The 25,899-nt window shown below is 33.1% G+C and overlaps 1 protein-coding gene across 2 annotated transcripts in view; it reads right to left on the reverse strand.

Annotated features, from left to right (window-relative positions):
* Window positions 1-332: 332 nt before the first annotated feature.
* inppl1a (inositol polyphosphate phosphatase-like 1a) overlaps window positions 333-25,899 on the reverse strand; it is a 39,077-nt gene continuing 13,510 nt past the window's right edge. The window contains exons 3-28 of one of the 2 annotated variants that reach the window (XM_051129994.1): window positions 24,791-24,932; window positions 24,580-24,676; window positions 21,718-21,864; window positions 21,374-21,464; window positions 21,026-21,115; window positions 20,785-20,880; window positions 20,554-20,704; window positions 20,326-20,432; window positions 20,089-20,191; window positions 18,231-18,427; window positions 17,436-17,553; window positions 17,121-17,217; window positions 16,901-17,039; window positions 16,656-16,755; window positions 15,052-15,140; window positions 12,551-12,632; window positions 10,716-10,805; window positions 10,526-10,639; window positions 8,942-9,118; window positions 7,286-7,441; window positions 7,121-7,202; window positions 6,916-7,038; window positions 4,455-4,922; window positions 4,163-4,421; window positions 2,219-2,355; window positions 333-997 (exon numbers count right to left, since the gene is read on the reverse strand). In XM_051129994.1, the coding sequence (XP_050985951.1) occupies window positions 904-997; window positions 2,219-2,355; window positions 4,163-4,421; window positions 4,455-4,922; window positions 6,916-7,038; window positions 7,121-7,202; window positions 7,286-7,441; window positions 8,942-9,118; window positions 10,526-10,639; window positions 10,716-10,805; window positions 12,551-12,632; window positions 15,052-15,140; window positions 16,656-16,755; window positions 16,901-17,039; window positions 17,121-17,217; window positions 17,436-17,553; window positions 18,231-18,427; window positions 20,089-20,191; window positions 20,326-20,432; window positions 20,554-20,704; window positions 20,785-20,880; window positions 21,026-21,115; window positions 21,374-21,464; window positions 21,718-21,864; window positions 24,580-24,676; window positions 24,791-24,932 (3,546 nt within the window). In that variant the 3' untranslated portion in view covers window positions 333-903. Of the gene's footprint in view, window positions 998-2,218; window positions 2,356-4,162; window positions 4,923-6,915; window positions 7,039-7,120; window positions 7,203-7,285; window positions 7,442-8,941; window positions 9,119-10,525; window positions 10,640-10,715; window positions 10,806-12,550; window positions 12,633-15,051; window positions 15,141-16,655; window positions 16,756-16,900; window positions 17,040-17,120; window positions 17,218-17,435; window positions 17,554-18,230; window positions 18,428-20,088; window positions 20,192-20,325; window positions 20,433-20,553; window positions 20,705-20,784; window positions 20,881-21,025; window positions 21,116-21,373; window positions 21,465-21,717; window positions 21,865-24,579; window positions 24,677-24,790; window positions 24,933-25,899 lie in introns of both variants that reach the window. The other variant, XM_051129993.1, reaches the window with a different exon arrangement.

The raw sequence follows: 25,899 nt of genomic DNA on the forward strand, positions 1-25,899 counted from the left end.
TTGATTTTATTAAACTGAAAAAAGGACCAAAAAAGCATTAAAATGACAGAAATTCAATAAACACAATATTAACTTACAACAACACGGAGTTAAACAGTTAATAATGTTCAAAAGGTTATGATTATGAACGACGGGCGAGAAACGTATAAAGTTAAAACTTAATACACAAAACAATTACGCAAGAACATATACATGCATTTTAGGAGGAACACCCCAATTATATTAAAATTAAAGACACTGTTAAATAAAAACAAACAGTTTTCCTGCTATTAGGATTGAAAAAGAGACTACAGCTGAGTGATTCATTACAGGACGAGGTAAAACTCGAGCTCATCTGAAACAACACTGAATCTGAACAGCAAGATGTGATTCTTTCGGACTGCATTTGAATCAGAATCAGAATCAGAACGAACGAACAGAAAAAGATTCACATCTCAAATGAAGCACTGGATGATCATTCAGCTCCACCTGCTGGTGAGACGGTGTCATAAACCTCCTCTGATCCTCCACACAAACAAACCAGAGTCTCCTGATCAACATTTCACACAGACCGATCCATTCCGTACAGAGAAGTGAACGCAAAACAGCTGATTTTGGCTTTTCCCTTTCTTTTAAAGTCATAAAACATGCAAGAAAAACAAACACGTGTTCAGAATTAACACTTCAGTCACCAAAGGTGAGGAATGTTCCGATGACGTCACTTCCTCCGGACGCTGACGACAGGAAGTTTGGGGGCGGGGCTGTAGTGACACGTCCTTTTGTTTAAATAACATTACGAACTAAAACGACCAGCTTTATTACATGGGATTAAATTAAAACCACTTTTTTCTCTACCAGTGCAAGTTTCTCTCAGTTCAGGCCGGTCTGTGCCGGTTCTGGTTCTGGATCTGGATCTGGATCGGCTCATTTCTGCTGCTGTTTTAAGCTGGCCAATAGGATTTTCTTATGGGCGGGGTCACGAACGCCCGCCTCCTCCAGATCCTCCTCTGTGATGTCACTGCAGGAAACACACGCGATTGGATGAGCAGTTTGTACTCGGAAATATAACTACAGATATATTTACAAAAATTCTAATCATAATGGAGTATGATAGAGCACTGAAAAAAGTAACAGTAAAAAGTAACATGCTAAATAGTATAAATCACATTGTGGATACACATGATTTACTAAAGTTGTCAACATTTTGCAAATTACACCTTTTAAATATTTTTGTGTTTAGTTATAAAAAGTAAATCACATCATATATTACTACAGTAATAATACTAACCCTACTGTATGGTAAAAATATTTATTTATTTATTTTTACACTGTTTTTTTTAGAAAATGTCAAAAAAAAAAAAAAGTCAAAACTATTTTTGAATTTCTTATTCTCTTGTCTTTCTTTTTTTTTAACATTAAACCATAGAACTTTAATTTTTTTTGTGAAACCAAATGACACTGATAAACTTTAATAAATATATTTAAAAAACAGTGGGAAAATTGATATATATATATATATATATTTAAAAAACAGTGGGAAAATTGTTATATATATAACAATATATATATATATATTGTATATATTTTCCCTCTCGAGTAAATGCATCTGATTATAGAATGTTTAGATATTTGTACTAAAAAAAACAAGACAAATAATAAGCAAAAATGTAATTTTACAGATACAACTATTTGAAAATCTGGAATCTGAAGGTGGAAAAAAAAAAAAAAAAAAAAATATATATATATATATATATATATATATACACACACACATATATATATATATATATATATATATATATATATATATATATATTTATATATATATTAAACCATAGAACATTAATTTGGTGTGAAACCAAATGACACTGATAAACTTAAAAATTAAAAATAATAAATATATTACAAAAAAAAACATAGGAAAATTGGCAAATATATATAAAATTATGGCATTTTTTGACATTTTTTCTTTGTTTTGTTTTTTAAACATTAAACCATAGAACTTTAATTTGGTCAAAAGTTAATGACACTTTTCCTTAAAAAAATATTATTTAATAATAATAATAACAATAATATTTTATAAGAATAAAATTATGGTACTAACTGTATTATTTTTTAAACATTAATTATAACTTTAGTCAATAATAATTAACATGAATAATAACACAGACATTAAATTAAAAATATACAACACGAAACCCTCTAAAAACAAGATGAATAACTAATAAGTATTAACTACCTGAGGAACTCCAGGTCGTCCCAGCCGTTGTGCAGCAGACCCTCCTCATAATGCTGCAGACCGAGCTTCTGGAGCCACTCGCCGACGCTGCACTCCACCGACAGACTGCTGCTGCTGCTCTCGTCATGCCACAGACCCTACAAACAACAACTCTTCATCATAATAATACATTACTTACTGCTATTATTATTACAATACAACTAATAGAATTTAATAATAATTAACATTTATTTAATACAAATTATTTTATATTAATATTATTACTACTAATTCATTATTGTTAAATTTTACAATTATTTATAATTTAAATTTAATAATAATAATAATAATAATTAATCTAAATAATATCCATTACTGATTATTAATGTGTCGTATTAATACTTTCTAATATTAATATTTATTTTTTATTGCTAATTAATAATTATTAAATAATAATAGTTAATATAATAATTCTTATTACTATTAATATCTAAATAATATTATTCAAACAAATTAGTAATTATTAATGGATATTTTCCAATATTAATATTTTTTATTTTAAATTGTCTTTTTTATGAATAATATTTATTATGATGATGATAATAATAATAATAATTATTATTATTATTATTATTTCATAGTTAATTATTGTTACCATTATTAACAATATAATTAACTATCATAATCATTTAAATAATTTAAATTTAAAATAATAATAATAATACGTATTTTTGTTGTTGTTATTAAATAAAAATATAACATACTGTAAATATTTATATTTATATTATAATTAGTAACATTATTTAATATAAAATAATATTATTAATTTATATAATTAATAATAATAATAATAAAAACAAATGAAATAAAGTATTTATTACAAGCATAATAAAAATATTTAAATTCACCAAGCCTGCATTTATTTGATCCATAGTACAGCAAAAACAATAAAATTCTGAAATATTTAAACTATTTTCTATGTGAATATCTGTTAAACTGCAATTTATTTCTGTGATCAAAGCTAAATTTACTCCAGTCTTCAGTGTCACATGATCCTTCAGAAATCATTCTAATATACTGAATTGCTGCTAAAAAACATTTATTATTATTATTATTATTATTATTATTATTATGAACATTTAAAACAGTTGAGTACAATTTTTTCAGGATTCTTTGATGAATAGAAAGGTTCAGCTCAATTAATAAATAAATAAAAAGTTGAAATAAAAACCTTTGTAACATTATACACTATACTATTCAAAAGCTTAGAGTCAATATAATTGTTTTTTTCATTTTTAAAAATTAATACTTTAATTTATCTTATTTTAATTGATCAAAAGTGATGATAAAGACATTTATAATGTTACAAAATATTTCTATTTCAGACAAATGCTGTTCTTTTGAACTTTCTTTTCATCAAATCCTCTACTCAGCTGTTTTCAACATAATAATAACAATAATAATAATAATAATAATAATAACAATAATGTTTTTTAAGCAGAAAATCAGCATATTAGAATGATTTCTGAAGGATCATGTGAAGACTGGAGTAATGATGCTGAAAATTCAGCTGCGCATCACAGAAATAAATGACAGTTTAACAGATATTCACATAGAAAACAACTGTTTTAAATAGTAAATTATTTTTTTTAAATTTTCCTGTTTTTACTGTACTTCGGATCAAATAAATGCAGGTTTGGTGAGCAGAACAGACTTCTTTAAAAACATTAAAAAAAACTTACTGGCTGGTAGTGTATACTTATTATTATTAACAAAAATAATAATTATTATTATTATTATTGCATTTTAGAATTTTGAAATTAGCAAATATAAAGTATAATATTTATATTTATTTACCCAATTACTATAATACTATACTAATGAAATCTAATTTAAAAAAAAATGTTTTGAGACACAGAAAGCCCTGGATGGTGAGCTGCTCGTGTGCATGTGTTGATTTGTCACCTCCTCGGGCAGGTCTTCAGCGATGCTCTCCTCCTGTATGGAGCGCGGAGGGAAGGTCAGGCCTCTGATGTGAGGAGCAGACGCTTTCATGACGCCTGCGGCCGATCCTCGCTCTCTCCCCGACGGATACTCCACTTCACTCAGCGTCTTGGCCATCTGCAGCACCGAACACGATTGGTCGTCCAGTCCCGAGGCTCCGCCTCCTCTGCGGAACGGGGCGGAGCTCGGGTTCAGCATGGGCGGAGCGTCCAGACAGAAGGCCGCGCCTCCTCCTCCGGAGGGCGGCGCGAAGCTGGGCGACGACGACGGTTTGGACGGAACCGCAGCCGGGGGCGGGATCTTGACGTCGGCGAGGTCCGGAAACATCCGCGGTTTTCCGAACGAGTTCTCCGCCATCTCCAGAGCTCCTTTGGGCAGCGGTGGAGGAGGGAAATCAGGCGGAGGGCGATTCAGAGACCCGACGTGAGGCCCGATGTTCCCGTCGTCCTCCGATGACACCTCCTCGCTGATGGGCCGAACCGGACGTCCTGCCGTCTGCCGGCGACCCGGCGCCGAACTCCCACTGGGCGGCTTGTTTTTCCCCACGCCGCCTGCAGGAGGAGCCGTTTTATTGGCTAGCGGAGGGAGGGCGGAGCTCGGGAGCATGTCAGACGCCAGAGCTGCGGATTGGTTGGGAACGCCCTCTAGAATGTAGTAGGCGGGGTTATTGAAGCTGTTTTTGCAGGACGTCACGTCGCCCTCGAACGGGTCCTGTTTACCTCTGACAAACCAAAACAACACATTGTCAACCAAAGATAAAATCATTAAACATATTCATTACCTCAAATAAAACTATAATGAATGAAAATAATAATACAATTTTTTATTATTTTGATAAAATAATATCAGTATCTGTTATTATCTGTTGTTAAACAAAAAAAAATATTATCTGCAGTACAACGCATTAAATTAAATGAAATACAACACCAAAAATTTTGCTAGTTATTTTTTCAGCAATATTTCCTATTTTCGATTAACTTGATGAACTAGGATAACTAAAGCTTTATTTAAAATTAATAAAAACTGTACATACACGTTTAGCAAAAAAAAGAAAAACTTAAAATAACTTGTGCTAATCAAATCAAATAATAATAATAATACATTAAAATAATAATATAAAATTAATAGTAAATAAATTATGATTGTTTAATAATAGTAATAACAATAATATAATAATAACACATTAAAATAATATGAAATTAATTAATTATGACGACTTATTTAACAACAACAACAGCAACAATATATTCAAATAATAATGTAAATTAATTAGAAATAAATTATGATTATTTAATAATAATAATAAATTATTATTGTTGTTGTTATTTTTATTTTCAACTTAATTTATTTTATTATTAAGATTATTTGCTACTATTACTACAACTAATAATAATAATTATTATTATTATTATTATTATTAATATTTTAAACTGGTTGGCAATGTAACATTTCTTATTTATGTTTGATTTGAAGTACCACAATAACTAAAACTTTCTGAAATAAAAATGTAGAAAATATACAGGCATATTTTACAAAATAAAAAAATAAAAAAATAAATACTTAAAATAAAATAACCAAATTAAATAATAATAATAATAATAATAATAATAATAATATAACATAAAAAATTTTATAACCAAAAATAAATCTTAAAATAATAATAATAATAATAATAATAATAGGATTACATTTCTAATAAATTAATCATGATTATTTAATTAATAATAATAATAATAATAATAATAATAATCAACTGAATGACAATGCAACATTTCTTATTTTTTTTTCATTTGAACTACCAGCTTAACTAAAACTTAATTTGAAACTATACAGGCATATTTTGCAAAAAAAAAAAAAAAAAAAAAAAAAAAAAAAAAAAAACAACAAACAAAAAACTTGACACCAAAAAACTACTACTACTACTAATAATAATATAAAATAATATAACATTACTAATAAATTAACTATGATTATTTAATTATTATTATTAATAATAATAATAATAATAATAATAATAATAATATAATATAACTATAATTTTATAATAATAAAAATAACTGGATGGAAATGCAACATTTCTTATTTTTCTTTCATTTGAAGTACCAGGTTAACTAAAACTTAATTAGAAATAAAAATTAATTAGAATATTTTGCAAAAAAATTTTTTTACTTGACACCAAAATAATAATAATAATAATAATAATAATAATAATAATAATAATAATAATATATTAAAATAAAATAACATTACTAATAAATTAATTATAATTATTTATTTATTATTATTAATAATAAGTTCATGAAGAAGAAGAATTCTTCTGGATGGCAACACAACATTTCTTATTTTTATTTCATTTGAAGTACCAAATTAACTAAAACTTAATTAGAAATAAAAATGTAGAAACAATACAGGCATATTTGTAAAAGAAGTAAATAAACAACTAAAAATGACAAAAGCATACAAGTAAAATCTAGTGCAAAATATTAAGTATGTGAGTAAGTATGTGAATGATACTAAAATAACACTGTGTGTGTGTGTGTGTGTGTGTGTGTGTGTGTGATGTAAGAGGTAGGTTTAGGGTTAGGGTTGGGTTAGGGGATAGAAAAAATTGTTTGGTCAGTATAAAAACTATACAAGTCTATGGAAAGTCCCCACAATTCACAAAAACAAACATGTACGTGTGTGTGTGTGTGTGCGTGCGCGTGTGTGTGCACCTGTTCTGCACGTTCTCCTCTTTAGAGGAGTGTGTGTGTGCGTGTCGTCCCGTGACGTTCTTTTCTCCCTCCTCTGAAACTTTGGCGAGATCAGCTGATCCCAACTTCCTGCTGGTGGACGGTCTGAAGGAACAAACGTGTCAGAATGAAACTCCTCATCATCACAAACACTCCTGGAAATGATGACGAATCACTCATGACTCACTTGACGTAGTCGTGTCCGGCTCGAGGAGGAAGAGTCCTGCCTTTGGGTCCGCCCGTCTCGTCCTTATCAACACTGATCCACTCTGAACATCACACACACAAAATAATCATGTGTGTGTGTGTGTAGATGACAAAAACAATCGTGTCATTTCTGTCTATAACGTACCGTAGAGTCGTTCTCTTGTTCCCATGCGTTCAGACGGGACTCGGACCCTCATGGAGCCGCGGATGTTCCCTGTTTCTTCACCGCGGTGGGACAGATACGTATGAAACTGCTGTGCCGTGCTGCCGATCATTGATTTTAGGGCCAGCACACACTCACCTAAAACACACACACATTATTATTATTAGGTGACTTCAGAGCAAAATAAAATCCTTACACTACAAATAAAATAAATAAAAAAAACATACAGTTTAATTTAATTTAATTTAAATAAAAGATGTAAAAAAATTAAATAAATAAATAAATAAATTATATATATATATATATATATATCAATTGTATGTTTTTTTTATTAATTTTTATTACTTTTTTTATTTTAAATGTAATTAAATTAAATGCTTTTTATTTAATTATTTTTATTTAAATAAAAAAAAAAAATCAAATAAAGCTAAATAAAATAATAAATAAAATTTAATTAAATAGCCCGAATACAAACAGCAAAAAGTAACAAGAAATACAATGCTCCTTCCAATAAAATATATTGAATTATATGTTTTTTTTTATTTATTTGATTTTAAAATTAGTTTAAATGTAAACAAATTAAATGTTTTTCATTTAATGCAATTTCAAATTTACAAAACAAAATCAAATAAAGCTAAATTAAATGAAATAAATTAAATCAAATACCCCAAACACAAACAGCAAAAAGTAACAAGAATACAACGCTTCTTCCAATAAAATAAATTTAACTGTATGTTTTTTATTTATTTTAACTTAAATTTATTTTAAATTAAATAAATTAAATTAAATGCTTTTTATTCATTTAATGTAATTAAAAAAAAAAAATCAAGCAAGGCTAAGTAAAATAATAAATCAAATTAAATAAAATGAATAAAATAAAATAAAATACCCCAAACACAAACAGCAAAATGTAACAAGAACAGAACGTTTCTTTCAATAAAATAAATTTAATTGTATGTTTTTTATTTATTTTACTTTAAATGTAATTAAAATTGAATTAAATTAAATGCATTTTATTTTATTTGATTTTATTAAAATTTTAATTTAAAAAAAAAAAAAAGTAAAATAAAATAATAAATAAAATAAAATAAACAAAATCAAATCAAATAAAATACCCCAAAGATAAACAGCAAAAAGTAACAAGAATAAAACATTTCTTATATTTATTTTAAATGTATTTTAAATTTAATTAAATGCTTTATTCATTTAATTCATAAATTTAATTGTATGTTTTTATTTGTTATTTTAAATGTAATTTAAATTGAATCAAATTAAAAGCTTTTTATTTTATTTAATTCAATTTAAAATTTAAAAAATAAAATCAAATAAAGTAAAATATTAAAATAAAATAAAATAAAATAACCCAAACACACTCAGCCAAAGTAACAAGAGCAGTGGTTCTTCCATTTGTTATAACACAAATCACACAAATGCTGAATTCTCATCTCCACCACAAGGTGGCGCTACAGCAGACATCACCGTACATGCTCTTCATCTGAAGTCTGGTTTAGTGACAGTTTAAAGTGAATCTTCTGTAGCTCAGGAACTTAGTTTCGGTTCAAGTGTTGAGATGTTTGTAGCAGTGATCTGATTCGTAACCTGCTTTAATGTGCTTTATGAAGACGCACACAGACGTACCGTACGACTCGTATCCGTCCAGCGATTTGACGGTCAGCAGCAGATGCTGGTCCTGCAGATACTCGATGTCGGACAGGATGGGTTTGAGTGTTGTCAACTGTTTGGACGACCAGCCAACGCGCAGGAAGTTCACGTTATCACTGCTCTGAGTGTCGTTCTCATAGCTCTTCTTAAACTCTGCTCATATGCACACACAAACACATAGAGAGACAAATGTATATAATTTTATTTATATATATATATATATATATTTATTTATTTATTTATTTAATAATTTATATAATCTTATTTTTTTATAATTAAAAAAAAAGATTTTTACTTAAAAAAGTTAAATGTATATATTTACATAAATATTTAATTATAATCATTTATATGTAATTATATAATGATATAACAATGCACAGTTAAAAAGTATTAACATTTGCATATTGAATGCAATATTTAATCACATCCTACTACAACATTTTAATATTTTTATAATGATTTGTCAACATCTTTTCATTTTTTTTTTATGTGAACAGGTTGGTGAATCAGTTTTGAATCAATTTTTAAAAACTTAATGGGTCAATAACAAGACTTTTAACTGCATAAATAATTATTAATTTATATTTATTTATTTAAAAAATATTTTTCTTTAGCTTTAGGCTTTTTTTTTTTTTTCAATTTTAGTAATTTTTGAACTTAAACCTATTTTAATTAGTTGCCAAAGCAGTATTTCTAATTTTTATTTTGAAGGTTTTTCATTTTAGTTTAAGTTTTGGTCATTTTGTTACATGCATTTTTCATTATTTTTCGTTATTAGCTTTTGTTTCTTCTTATTTATTATTATTTATTATTATTAACTTAACGTTGTAAACCAAAAAATTTAAGCTAAATAAAAAAGCACAGAAAAAAACTAAATAAATAAAAAAATAAAATAAATAAAACAAATTTAATTGAAATTTCTAAATGTACTAAAACTGAAATATACTAATTTCCATTAATTGCCAAGGCAGAAAGGCATTATTATTATTTAATTATTATTTTCTATTTTTTTATTTTTATAAGATTTTAATTTATTTTAGTAATTTTGTTATGCATTTTAGTCGTTGTTATATATATATATATATATATATATATTTTTTTTTTTTTTTTTGCATTTACTTACTTTATTATAATATAGAAATACAGTTATGGTCAGAAGTTTACATACTCCTTGCAGAATCTTATTTTGGTAAAATAATGAACATTTTGCAGATTCTCTAGGGTGTATGTAAACTTTTGACCTCTGTATTTCACTTCATTTCTAATTTTCATTTAAGATTTTCATCTGACATTTGTTTGAAATCTTTCAGTTACCAAAAAAGATTAGTAATAGTTTTAGTTCACAAAACAACACGAGTCTCAGTCCTACAATTTCCTACTGAATATTCAGTTTCGGTCAGAAACCAGGAAGTTGAGTTCGTCTGAATGCTGTTGATTTTCTTTAGCAGAAGCATGTGGAGATCAGACACTGATCAGATCAGATTTCCACTGATGATAATGATATTTTTACCTTACAGAAAAACTTCCTCGTTGGAGGAAGTGAATGATTTGGTTTCTTACCCTCCAGACAGGTGGAGTAAAACTCGATGAAGAATTTGGTTCTGCTGGCCGTCTTGACGATGGCTTCGATGTTCTCAAACTCGATGTAGGCCTGTTCTGAAGACTTGGGCAAACCTGCGGAGGAACGGCGGCTCAGCGTGAGCGTCCAATAACACAAACACAACCTGAGCCGTGAACACGCGCGCCGTACCTTTCTTAGAGACGAACTGAGACGTGACGCCCACCTCGAACGTGCCGAACACCGGCGAGTGATCGCTGGTCACGATATCATCTGTACAGCCTGACACACACACACACATGCACAAACAGTGATTAACCAGCGTTTGCATATTCATGAGCGATGGATAAACAAATCAGCCTCAATAACCGACACAACATTCATAACGTACAGTCACAAACTCATACAGGCGGATACCTGTCATTTACTTCGAGAGTAGAACTGAATTACTGAATCACTTACTTAGCCATTTAGCAGATGATTTTATCCAAACTGACGCTCATTTTATTTCTTTGAGGTCCACTGATAATATTTAATATGTATCTCAATATTTATGCATTTGCTCTGAAATATTTTTTTTATATATAAGCAGAGTTTATTTGCAAAAGCAGATTACTCTGGTTTTGAAAATGTTTAAAAATCATGTTTTTTTACTGTGCATAATTTCAGTCAAACCGCAGCTTTGATCACAGAAATAAATTACAGTTTAACAGATATTCACATAGAAAACAGCTGTTTGAAATTGTAATAGTATTTCAGATTTTTTACTGCATTTTTATTTGTATTTTTTTCTGATTTTTATTTTTATTTGATTTATTTTTATTTGATTTATTTTGGGCACATAGAAAACAGCTGTTTGAAATTGTAATAATATTTCAGATTTTGGACTTTTTATTTTAATTTTTTTTTCTGATTTTTATTTTTATTTTATTTATGATTTTTTACTGTATTTTTATTTTATTTATTTTTTGCTGCTTTTTATTTTTAATTTAATTATTTTGGGCACACAGAAATAGCTGTTTGAATTTGTAATAATATTTCAGATTTTTGACTTTTTTTATTTTTTTTTTTTTCTGATTTTTATTTTTATTTTATTTATTTTATTTATGATTTTTTACTGTATTTTTTTTTTTTTTTTTTTGCTGATTTCTATTTTTAATTTAATTATTTTGGGCACACAGAAAACAGCTGTTTGAAATTGTAATAATATTTCAGATTTTTGACTGTATTTTTATTTTAATTTGATTTATTTTGATTAGGTAAAAATACCTACAAAAATACAGATTAATACAACTTAATAAAACAAACACATAATAACCATAAAAACATGATTTTAGAAAATGTAATAATTATCTGTTTTTGCAAATAAACTCTTCATGTGCATATTTTAATAACTTATATAGTCCTATAATTTATAAATAAATAAATATATATATATATATAAATAAATTTATATGTAATAATGTAACAGTGCATAGCAATAAGTATCAACATTTGCATATTTAATTAAATATTTAATCACATATCTTACCACAACATTTTAATATTTTTATAATGATTTGTCAACATTATTTTTTTGGATGTGAACCAGTTGGTGAATCAATTTTTAATCAATTCATTAAAACGTAATGACCCAATAACAAGACGTATAACTGCATACACATTCATAATAATAAAAAATAATAATCAGAAATGTTTGTTGAGCAGCAAATCAGCATATTAGAATGATTTGTGAAGGATCATGTGACACTGAAGACTGGAGTAATGATGCTGAAAATTCAGCTGCACATCACAGAAATAAATTACAGTTTAACACACTATTTTTTCACATAGAAAACAGCTGTTTGAAATTATAATAATATTTCAGATTTTTTACTGTATTTTTCAGTGAGCTGAAGAGACTTGTGACTGCTAGTGTAAATCACTCTGAATATCTGACATATTTCAGCCTGTTTGAGAGTAACAGCAGTAACAAACAGTCATCCGTTACCGCGGTAATGTGCCTAGTCACCGTGGCGACTGCGTACCGTAAGAGTTGCACACGATGTGCGTCTCCGGATAAGATTTCCAGAGGATTCTGTCGCACCATGAAGGAACGTTGGTCCGCATCTGAGAGACGAGAGGAATTTAAACAATGCCATCAGAGCGCTTCACTTCCTTTGCCAAAGGTCAGAGGACAGGAAGTAGCCGCCTCAGGACCGTAAACATGTTCACACAGGATTCTTCCTTCACGCACATGAAGACGAGCTTCTTTAAAATGACACTTCATCCAAAAAACTAATATGTATGTGAATTTTTTCTTCAGTAGAATAGTAAAGAAGATTCGTAGCTGAAAGCGCGCTCCTCACTGACTCATATAATGCAAGTCAATGGGTACCGGCACTTTGAGAGTCAAAAACAGCACATTAGGCGCAAAATGAATCCATGATGATTTAAGGTCTTATGAAGTGAAACGATCAATCTGTGCAAGAAACTCAACATTATTTACCACATTATTACCTGTAATGATTTTCACAAACTGATTCTTTTGGACAATTTGATTCAATGATTCGTTTGCATAATGCGTACAGATACTGTAAAATGAAATTCAAGGACTTTCAAGCACTACTTTTTTGATTTTCAAAAGAGATCTCACTTATCAAACAATTTCAAATTCTAAAAAAAGAGAAATAAAAAAAATAAAAATATACTAATACAAAATGGCAAAAATGTAGTGAAGTATATGCGAAGTATTACTACACAGTAAAACCATTTGCATTTGTGTATTTTTTTTTCTTTTTTTGTTCTTATAACTGTCCTGCATTAATGGTTTGATGTTTTCTACTGTTTAAGTAGAAAATAAATAAACAAATAAATAAATAAATAAAAGATTTGTGAAATCATTTCGAAATCCTGAATCAAATGATTTGCGATTCACTCTCCGATCTTGAATCAGAACATTAAGTCGTGCATCACGAGTCAATTGATTTGAACCATTCAATCTGCTAAATGATTCATGAACCCATTCTGATGTAAATCAAATGATTCGCGATACATGATGTGATTGGAGCACTTCAAAATAGTGAATCATTTTCTGAAGCAATAGTTTAACTGATTTGGAAAAGCTCCGTTTCACCCATCACTATGTGCTTTTTAAAATCATTACAAATGATGCTGAAATGCGAAAATGAATGGCTCTTAATGTGATCTGGCTTTTGCTAGTGAATCAACTGAACAGATAGATATAACTTTATTGTCAAACTTTTTAAGTCTAAATGTTTCTTGCATAACAGTATGTTTACACTTAGTTACAAACATAAACACAATAAATACAATATAATACAAAAAAAATAAAAAATTCTACAATTAATAAATCAAAAAACAAAGTCATGAGTTCAAATCAATCGGAGCGGTTCCAGCATAAATGACTCAGTTGATTTGGTTTGTCTGTTCCTCCTTTTTTCGCATCTTCAGCAATGTTTACACGACACTTCGCTCGATTGTTTTCTGACATTAACTGAAATAAGTGAAAAAGTTATGATGTTCTTTGAATTGTGTAATTTTGCATGAAAAGATATGTGCTTACTGACAAAATTAAACACTTCTGTCAATAATTCAGGCTCTTTTCAAGTACCTCTTCAGGAATATTAATATTTTCAAGGGTTTTTTCAGGCCATAAATTTCAAAAAGTCAAATTCAAGTACTTCAAGTACTTTAAGCACCTTGTACGAACCCTGAACTCTATTATTAAAGCACCCAATAATAATGTGAGAAGTGGATGTTTGACATGTCTAAAGCATAAAAAGTGCATAAACTAGTCTTCATCAGCTCATCTTTCTACATAAACCATGAGAAACCATAAAAACGTTCATTTCTCTCCTTCATTCAAGTGCTTGCTTCATGCATGCTCATATCAGCAGCTCATCGGTCTTCAATCCAAATCGAACTGGTTCCTCAGTTCATTGACTGTTGGATGAACTGGAGCACTGAATCAGTTCATTCATCACAGGATCAGATATACGGCGGCGTTTCAGCTCATTTCCAGTCGGAGTGACCGTCAGACTTCAGAAAGTGAGTTTTGATTCAGTAAGTTGTAGATCTGTGCTGCTCGAGCCATGAAATGATTCAGATTCTTCAGTCTGATTTGATGAACTACTTCAAATACTTCACTCAGGAGAATGATTCATTTGCAAACTGAACCGTTTGTCTGAGTCTCTGATAATAATGTTGTAAATAATGTTTAGTATTGTGCAAAGACTGATTATTTTGTTTCATAAGACCTCAGTGCATATCATCAGGAGTCACAGATATTAATTTTGTGTTGCCTGATATGCTTTTTGACTTTCAAAATGGCGGCAGCCATTGACTTGCATTGTATGAATCACCAAAGAGCACGCTGTCATCTTTACTGATCTACTTAAGAAAAAAGTGTTCTACATCATGTATGGCCTGAGGACGAGTAAATTAACAGCACATTGTCATTTTTGAGTGAACTATCACTTTAAGACAGTTGTGATTCAGTAAGTAACGTGGGCAGATTCTGACGTACCCCAGTCGCCTTCTGCTTCTGCCAGACGTACGTGTCTCGTGAGCCACGCTCATAACGGTATGTGGGCGGATAGGTGATCTCCTCCTCCGCTGGACACACACACACACACACACACACACACACACACACACACAGGAAATGATACGGTAGGGAAAGGAAATGCTGTTGAGCCAAGACACTCAGATCTCAAATGCACACTTAAATAACCTGGAGAAAAACTGCATTTAAAAACAAAGTGGAAATGTATGGAAGCCCGTTTTCTGCCACTGAATAAAAAAAAGGTAATTGCAACTTTTTATCTTACAATTCTTTTTACAAGACTTTTTTCTTGCAATTGCAAGTTTATATCTCTCAATTCTGACTTTTTTTTTCTCAGAATTGCAAGTTTATCACATGCAGTTCTGACTTTATAACATGCAGTTGTGAGTTATTAAGTCAGAATTTTGGGAAATAAACTTGCAATTCTGAGAACAGTCTTTTTTCCTCTCAAAATTGTTTTTTATAACTCACAATTGCAAGTTTATATCACAATTCTGACTTCTTTTTCAGAACTGTATGATACAAACTCACAATTCTGACTTTTTTCTTGCAATTGTGAGTTTATATCTCACAATTCTAACTTTTTTTCTCAGAATAGCGAGTTTATCACATGCAATTCTGACTTTATAACATGCAATTGTGAGTTATCAAGTTAAAATGTGAGAAATAAACATGCAGTTCTGAGAACAGTCTTTTTTCCCCTCAAAATTGGTTTTTATAACTCACAATTGCAAATTTATATCTCGGAATTCTGACTTTTTTTTCAAAACTGCAAGATATAAACTCACAATTCTGGCTTTTTCCTCAGAATTACAAGTTTATATCGCACATTTGTGACTTTTTTTCTCAGAATAGTGAGTTATCACTTGCAATTATGACTTTATAACAAGCAATTGTGAGTTATTAAGAAATAAACATGCAATTCTGAGAACAGCCTTTTTTCCCCTCAAAATTGGTTTTTATAACTCAAAATCACAAGTTTATATCACAATTCTGACTTCTTTCTCAAAACTGTATGATACAAACTCACAATTCTGACTTTTTTCTTGCAATTGCAAGTTTATATCTTGCAATTCTGACTTTTTTTCCTCAGAATTGCATGATACAAACTCACAATTCTGTGACAATTCTCAGAATTATGAGATACGAACTTGCAATTGGGAGTTATAGAGTTAGAATAGCAAGATATTTAAGTTTATCATTTGCAGTTCTGACTGTATAACACGCAACTGTGAGTTACGTCAGAATTGTGAGATATATAAAATTCTCTCAAAATTTATCTCTCACAAGTTAATATCTCACAACTGCAAGAAAAAAGCCAGAATTGTGAGATAAAAAGTCACAATGACCTTTTTTTATTTTTTTATTCAGTGGTGGGAACAGGCTTAGAAATGTGCTTGTCAACAAACACAGTAAACACTGTAAATCTTTGTACAAGATGGTAAAAGTGCAAAAATATTTGTATTAAACATTTTGAAATATTTGTGATAAAGTATTTTTATAATTTTTTTATGCATCTACAGTATATTCACACACACAGAGAGACAGACAGAGGCGAGGCGTACCGAAGCGAAGGAAGACCTTGTTCTTCTCTCTCTCCAGATTTAGCTGGTCCACCTTCAACAATGGCTCAAACTCCTTCCTGTTGATGTAGTTGAGGATTTCCTGTGAGATACAGGGAGAGAGAGAGTGTTCAGACTCACAGATGTGTGGGTCACACCGGTCAAGACTGATTATACTAGACTACAGTACTGCACACTGCACAGTACACAGCCGTACTATTATCTACCAGAATAATAGACTAGATCACCTGTATGTCCATGTCCAGACGGTAGTTTAGATCGCCGAACCAGAAGAGGTGCGTGAATCTCAGCGAGATGTCGAAGGAGTTCAGCTGTTTATCGCCCAGCGACAGCTGACGCAGGATGTCCAGGTAGTTCTGGTTCCGTCTGCCGGGGGTCAAAGGTCATGAGCACGTCACACATTCACAGCAGCACTGCTGCCAAACCAATTTATTACTCGAGTCACACCTGTGGATTTTCTCATTGCCGGACGTCAGGTGACAGTTAACGAATCCAAACGACGTCCCGTTAAACATGAAGGACACGCCCACTGCTCCTTTGTTTCCTAGGAAACAGACAATAACAAATAATAATATGATTTTGGAAAATAAGCAAACTGGTGGTAAATTTTCTAAAAAAATAAATTTAAAATGCATTTTTTTTTAACTTTAACTATGTTTGTAAGGCTGTACAATTTGGCCAAAAACAATTATAATAATAATACTTTATATAAATAATACACTATAATCTAAAAAAACAAAACATAAATGTGTGTGTTCTGACCGAGTGTGTTGGCGATTCCCGTTTTGACGCTGGACATTCCCACGTGACTGATGCGGTTCTCGTGTTCGGCCTTCACTAACACCACGATCTTAATGTTCCACAGCGTCTGCACCGCGATCTACGACCACAAACACACACAGATCAAACACTCGTGTGTTTCACTCGTTCAGTTACTGCGGAAAGTTCGGCCGCCAGATGAGAAACACAGGAGAGCGGCACGACAGAAAAACACATTAAACTCTAATAAAGTCACAGTCATAACAGCCGCAGGATCATTAAACACACAAACACACACGTGGCTGCTTTTTATGTGCTGGATTTCATCTGGAAGATTCATTTATGAGTCTCTTTCTGCTCTGAGAGCTTCATTTACAGTTTTTCCACACTTGCTTTTGACAGTCTAGTCTGAGCTAACTGATTATAACACAGTTATGTTATTAAACCATAGGAGCATCATCATTATTTACAAAAACTATAATATTATATACTGTAATTATATACTAATACAACACTATATAAATAATACTACAGTAACAAATCCCTAAAACTAATAAAAATGCCAAAAGTATATACAATTTCAAAAAAAACTGAACTAAAATGAAGCTTTTAGTTTTATATTTTCAGTCATTTCAAAACAGTAATAAACACTATAACAGTATAATAAGAACTGTTTATAATTAGTAATAACACAATGACCTAAACCTAAACCTAATAATAGGAATGTCACAGAACAGAATAAGCAGAAGTGAAAGTGAAATGTAAAAATATATGAGGGGAAGAGCTGCAGTGTCTCACGGGTTTGTAGTCAATCTCGGTGTAGTCTTTGAGGGCGCAGCGGAGCGTCTCCACCCACTCCTTATCACACACCGAGTTCTCCTGCGCCCCGAACACATAGATGTCATGAGGAATCGTCACCGCCATCTCGTCCAGAGTCTTTCCCAAACCCCGAGATAAAATCCACGATCCCATTGACTTTGGAGCAGGAACACCGCCTGAGGAGAGATGGAGTGAGTGAATGAGTGTGTGAGTGTGTGTTTGTGTGTGTGTGCACCTGGTATTTATCACGTTATGGGGACCAAATGTCCCCACAAGGAAACAGGCTTATAAATCATGCAGAATGAGTTTTTTTGAGAAAGTAAAAGTGTGCACAGTCTCCTGTGAGGGCTAGGTTTAGGTGTAGGGCGATAGGAAATACAGTTTGTACAGTATAAAAACCATTACGCCTATGGAATGTCCCCATAAAACATGTAAACACAATATGTGTGTGTGTGTGTGTGTGTGTGTGTGTGTGAGAGAGAGTATGAAAGTGTGTGTACTTGACAGTGAGTCGGTTTTAATGTGTGAGAGTGTAAGTGTGTATGATTGTGAGTTATTATGAGACTGTAAGTGTGTGTGTGTGTGTGTGTACTTGTTTTTGCTACATTGTGGGGACCAAATGTCCCCACAAGGATAGTAAAACCTGAAATTGCGGTCCCCACAATGTTAAAAAATGATTAAAAATAGTAATGATGTTTATCTGAAAGTGTAACGATGCAAACATGTTTTCTGTGAGGGCTAGGTTTAGGGTTGGGGTTGGGTGAGGGGATAGACAATATCGTTTGGTCAGTATAAAAACTATAGAAGTCTATGGAAAGTCCCCACAATTCACAAAAACAAACGTGTGTGTGTGTGTGTATGTGGGTGTGTGAGTGAGTGTGTAAGTAAGAGTGAGTGAGTGTGTGATTGTGAGTATGAGAGTGTAAGTGACTGCGTTTGTGTGTATGAGCGTGAGAGTATGAGAGTATGAAAGCATAAGTGAGAGTGAGTGTGTGAGTGTGAGAGATTATGAGAGTGTGTAAGTGAGTGTGTGTGTGAGTGTGAGTGTGTATGAGAATGTGAGTGAGTGTGAGCGTATGTGTAAGAGTGTGACTATGTGTGTGAGTGAGTGTGTATAAGTGTGAGTGTGTGTGAGAAAATGAGTGATTGAGTGATTATAAGTGAGTGTGTGTATGAGCGTGAGTGAGTGAGTGTGGGTGAGTGTGCGAGTATGAGAGTATGTAAGTGAGTGTGTATGAGTGTGAGAGTGAAAGAGTGTGTGTGTGAATGTCAGTAAATGAGAGTGAGTGTGTGAGTGTGTAAGTAAGAGTGAGTGTGTGTAAGTGAGTGTGTATGAGTGTGAGTGAGAGTGTGTGAGTGTCAGTAAATGAGAGTGAGTGTGTGTGCGTAAGAGTGAGTGAGTGTGAAAGTGTGTGAGTGAGTATGAGAGTGTGTAAGTGAGATTAAGTGTGTGTGAAAGTAAGAGTGAGTGTGTGGGAGTGAGTATGTATGAGTGTGAGCGAGTGTGTGAGTATGAGAGTGTAAATGACTGTGTTTGTGTGTATGAGTGTGAGAGTATGAGTGAGTGTCAGTAAATGAGAGTGAGTGTGTGTGCGTAAGAGTGAGTGAGTGTGAAAGTGTAAGTGAGAGTGAGTGAGTATGAGTGATTATGAGAGTGTGTAAGTGAGATTAAGAGTGTGTGAAAGTAAGAGTGAGTGTGTGGGACTGAGTATGTATGAGTGTGAGTGAGAGTGTGTGTGAGTGTCAGTAAATGAGAGTGAGTGTGTGTGAGTGTGAGTGAATATAAGAGTGTGTGTAAGTGAGAGTTAGTGTGTATGAGTGCGTGTGTGTGTCTCACCCATGTTCCATGTTCCGATGAAGATGGAGATCATGTCGGGCTCGTCCTGATTGGAATGTTTGTTCTTCATGAGTTGCAGCAGTTGGCAGAACGCTTCCCTTTTCTACAAGACGAGAAACAAGCAATTAATCAGTGTGTGTGTGTGTGTGTGTGTGTGTGTGTGCAAACAGATTAAACACACACTGTGGTGAGTAAAATCTGAATATAGAAATGCCGGTGTTCATCTGCGAGACTCACTTTTGCACTGGCAAAGATGAAATCTTTCCTCTGGCTTTTGTCTTTTTCCTTCTCAAAGACGATTCCAAGTTTATTCTGAACACGCTGAGACTTAATCAGCTGCCGAACTACAAACAACAATGTTTGTTAAACAAGATTTTATCTTGTAACAAAGCCTCACTGAACAGCACAGACTCGACACTGCTAGTAATGAAGAATACGAGCACTGAACATCATCATCAGACTCACTCTTGTCGTGTGTGAACGTGTTCCAGTCTTCCTGCGCGTCCTTCATCTTTTTCATCACCACTAGTTTTCCTCCCTCCACGTCCACACTCAGAGAATATTTCTGACTCTTCCCGATCTTCGTCAGGTCGGCCAGATACACGTCCAGTTTCACCTGAGACACAAACGCTGTTCTGTCCACATTGTTTATTACTCACAATGTTTGTGTGTGTGTGTGTGTGTGTGTGTTTGTACCTCGAAGGTCTGCACAGGAATAGCTTTGTGTCTGATGGACAGCAGCGGTGAGATGTTTGGAGTAGATGAGCTCATGTCCTGAAGAGCCTTCAGAGCCTGAAACAGAGTGTGTTTTTATCATTTGTGGCAGAATATTAATGATGAGGATGTGTTTATAAAAATGAATGAGCTCATACTCATGTATGCATGCATTTAGCAACTTACAACGAAGGAACAAAAGCATTTTGTCAGAACACTTTACCTTCTTCTCTATGGATGACAGCAGATCTTTGAGGATGGCCAGTTTAGTGACCAGATGCTCCAGCTCTTGATCTCCACCCTGAGACATGGACTACAGACAGAGATGACGCAGTTAGCAGACGCTTTTATCTGAGGTGACTCACATTTATTACACAAACACAGAGTTACTCACTAATCACACAGAACTGAAATCAACAAACCCCAGAAACAAACACACAGACACAAGATGAAATATCAGTAATATAATACTATAAACCGTCGGAATGAATGAATCAGAGCTGCTAGTGTGAATCACAGACATGATGAACCACACATCAAACCCTTAGGCACACAGGAAGTGATGTCACACCTGCTGGATCATTCTGGACACCATGGAGGCGCTCTGCTGATCAAAGACCTTCGACAGGATCTCCAGACCACACAAGACCTTATCCACCTCCCTACACACACACAGAGAGAATAATGTACATGCATATGAACAAACATGTGCCTTTATGTACTAGGACTGTCAAATTAATTACATAATGTTTAAACTAATTAATGAGTGAGTCATTCATTCAACAGATTCGTTCAAATGGTTGACTCATTCAGAAAATGAAGCAAGTGACTGTGTTTATGAATGAGCTGACTCACTCAATTTGTTAAAATTGTGGATTCATTTAGTAATTTAGTTTATTTAGCCCTATTCTGTACCCGTGCAGGCGTTTGCAGGACGCCACCAGTGTCTTGTTGAGGTGCGGCAGACTGTTCGCTCCCTGTTTAACAGCCTCCAGATCCAGAGCGTAGCTGCCCTTCAGATACTCGTGAGAGATGGTGCTCAGGCCGTTAGACGCCGTCACGCTGCGGAGAACAACACTCTAAATATCAACAGTCATCCATAATAATAATACCAATGGAATCATTTATTATTTATGCATCTGACAGATGCTTTTCTTGAAAGTGACTCGCACTGCATTCAAGCTACACATTATTTTCAGTTCATGTGTTCCCTGGAAATAATGACTTTGCATTTGATTTGTTTGAAACTGACAGCTTGAGAGCAGGATGATTATCAAATGTTCTGGAATATAAGTCACATCTTTTAATGTGTTGTGACTAATATTCCAAAGTGACTTATATAATAAAACTAATGTTAAGCACACAAAAAAACGTGTGCAAAACACTCTTACATATTTATAAAAGGGCTGTCAAACGATTAATCGCGATTAATAAAAGTTAATAAAAGTTTGAGTTTTCCTAATATATATGTGTGTGTACTATGTGTAATTATTAGGTATATATAAATACACACAAATTAATGTATATACAGTGGGTACGGAAAGTATTCAGACCCCCTTAAATTTTTCACTCTTTGTTATATTGCAGCCATTTGCTAAAATCATTTAAGTTCATTTTTTTCCTCATTAATGTACACACAGCACCCCATATTGACAGAAAAACAAAGAATTGTTGACATTTTTGCAGATTTATTAAAAAAGAAAAACTGAAATATCACATGGTCCTAAGTATTCAGACCCTTTGCTCAGTATTTAGTAGAAGCACCTTTTGATCTAATACAGCCATGAGTCTTTTTGGGAAAGATGCAACAAGTTTTTCACACCTGGGTTTGGGGATCCTCTGCCATTCCTCCTTGCAGATCCTCTCCAGTTCTGTCAGGTTGGATGGTAAACGTTGGTGGACAGACATTTTTAGGTCTCTCCAGAGATGCTCAATTGGGTTTAAGTCAGGGCTCTGGCTGGGCCATTCAAGAACAGTCACGGAGTTGTTGTGAAGCCACTCCTTCGGCCTTCGGCCCAGTCTGAGGTCCTGAGCGCTCTGGAGAAGGTTTTCGTCCAGGATATCCCTGTACTTGGCCGCATTCATCTTTCCCTCGATTGCAACCAGTCGTCCTGTCCCTGACAGCATGATGCTGCCACCACCATGCTTCACTGTTGGGACTGTATTGGACAGGTGATGAGCAGTGCCTGGTTTTCTCCACACATACCGCTTAGAATTAAGGCCAAAAAGTTCTATCTTGGTCTCATCAGACCAGAGAATCTTATGTCTCACCATCTTGGAGTCCTTCATGCGGGCTTTCGTGTGTCTTGCACTGAGGAGAGGCTTCCGTCGGGCCACTCTGCCATAAAGCCCCGACTGGTGGAGGGCTGCAGTGATGGTTGACTTTCTACAACTTTCTCCCATCTCCCGACTGCATCTCTGGAGCTCAGCCACAGTGATCTTTGGGTTCTTCTTTACCTCTCTCACCAAGGCTCTTCTCCCCCGATAGCTCAGTTTGGCCGGACGGCCAGCTCTAGGAAGGGTTCTGGTCGTCCCAAACGTCTTCCATTTAAGGATTATGGATGCTCTTAGGAACCTTAAGTGCAGCAGAAATGTTTTTGTAACCTTGGCCAGATCTGTGCCTTGCCACAATTCTGTCTCTGAGCTCTTCAGGCAGTTCCTTTGACCTCATGATTCTCATTTGCTCTGACATGCACTGTGAGCTGTGAGGTCTTATATAGACAGGTGTGTGGCTTTCCTAATCAAGTCCAATCAGTATAATCAAACACAGCTGGACTCAAATGAAGGTGTAGAACCATCTCAAGGATGATCAGAAGAAATGGACAGCACCTGAGTTAAATATATGAGTGTCACAGCAAAGGGTCTGAATACTTAGGACCATGTGATATTTCAGTTTTTCTTTTTTAATAAATCTGCAAAAATGTCAACAATTCTGTGTTTTTCTGTCAATATGGGGTGCTGTGTGTACATTAATGAGGAAAATTTAAGGGGGTCTGAATACTTTCCATACCCACTGTATTTAAGAGAAATATGTTATTTATGAACAAAATATTTTTATTCATATATAACAAATAATGAAATGACATATACTTGCAAATATTTCTTAAATATATACATGAAAGTGTTTGCATATATATATATATATATATATATATATATATATACACACACACACACACACACACACACACACACACACACACACACACACATAATAATTACACACAATACACACACATATTAGGAAAACTCAAACTTTAATTTTGTATGCGATCGTTTGACAGCCCTAGTTTATAAAAAAATGTTGTTTATACTAACTCAGTCTTATTTTAGCATTAATGATATACAACTATAGTTTTTAATAGCATTTGAACTCATTTTTGGTTTTATATTTTTGGTTTTTATCTCAATTCCAGTTACAATTTTAATAATTTTGCTGCATGTTTTTGCTTGTATTTTTATTAGTTTTTATATATATATATATATATATATATATATATATATATAATAAAAATATCTATAATAAAAATGTGTTTATCAGTATTTTATATTGTTTCTGAATGCAATAATAACTTGTGACTTTTACACTAAGTTTCTCTTAACAATCAAAATTGACCCGATGCAACTTACAAACAGGTGCAAATTATTTTTTTTTTACAGTAGTGAATAAAAAAAAATACATTTTGTTATATTTCAAGTGCTCTAAAGCTTCAAAACTATTGAAGTGAAGTCAGTTCTCTCACTCAGGTAATGTAATTGTGTAGGGGCGGGGCTTACTTCTCAGGGGGCGTGTCTGGACTGACGAAGGCGGAGCCTGCAGGGCTGCTGGTGGAGGCGGTGCGTGGAGGGAGAGGGGGTTTTTCATCTTCACCATCTACACACACACACACACACACACACACACATGAGTCAGCGAGCATGTGCTGTTATATGAATCATAATGTGTGTGTGTGTGTTTGAGTGTGTGTGTGTGTGTGTGTGTGTGTACCCGAGTAATCTCTCTCCTCTGTGGTTTCCTCTCTCTCCACTGGAAACAGCAGTGTAGTCACCAGGCCTTGACTGGGCTGCAGATACAACTGAATCAACTCAGGAAGAGTCTTGAAGCGCTTGGGCTGAACGCCCTGAGACGTCTGAAACACACACAGAGTCAGAAAACCAGATACCTGAGAACAGAGGAAACACTGAAACAAGCCTGGATAAATATAAATATGAAACCATCCGCTGTTAGAGAAAACACACGTATGGCTTGCAAAACTGGAGTCCAGCAAAACTCGATCGTAACAGGCCAGGCAGTGAAACTCAACTAAGGTTAGTTAATATGTGATGCTGCAGCACTGAAATATATTCTGTGATACAATAAAACACACACACAAACACGGGCTGATTGGGTGACGTCACACACTGTGATTCATGGGAACAGAAGCTCATTCACTCAGTCTTGCGTCTCTACTCATGATCAGGATTCAAACAAATTCAAGCCCCCCGGTGAGCTTTACAGTGTGCATTTACAGTCGATTTACCATGACAATAGAGGAGAACCTCACCAGAGACTCTAGTTTATTATTATTAACAGAGGATTGAAAACTTCTCTCGCTAGAATGACTTAAGTTTTCTCAAGCCACATTCACACAATGTTTTTTATGGATTTGTGACAATACTACTACTACTACTAATAATTTTACTTTAGTGTAAAGTTACAATACTACCTTCATATTTTATTATTAATATTTATATATTTTGTCTTATATTTGTCACACAGATTTTGACTCTGATTAACATAAAGCAAACATTTATTTTGATGGAAATAAAAATTGAGCATATATTTTGAATTTTAAACTGAGAGGTGACAGATCTGCATCTGTGATTGTGATTCAACTGATTGATTTGCTTCTAAACAGCTGATTAAAGGAGACGTCCACTTCCAGAACAACAATTTACAGATAATGTACTCAACCCCTTGTCATCCAAGATGTTCATGTCTTTCTGTCTTCAGTCGTAAAGAAATATTTCAGCATTTTTCTCCATATAATGGACTGATATGGTGCCCCGAGATTGAACTTCCAAAATGCAGTTTACAAATGCGGTTGTAAATGATTC

This window comes from Labeo rohita, chromosome 15, assembly GCF_022985175.1.
Source record: "Labeo rohita strain BAU-BD-2019 chromosome 15, IGBB_LRoh.1.0, whole genome shotgun sequence".
Lineage (NCBI taxonomy): Eukaryota > Metazoa > Chordata > Actinopteri > Cypriniformes > Cyprinidae > Labeo > Labeo rohita.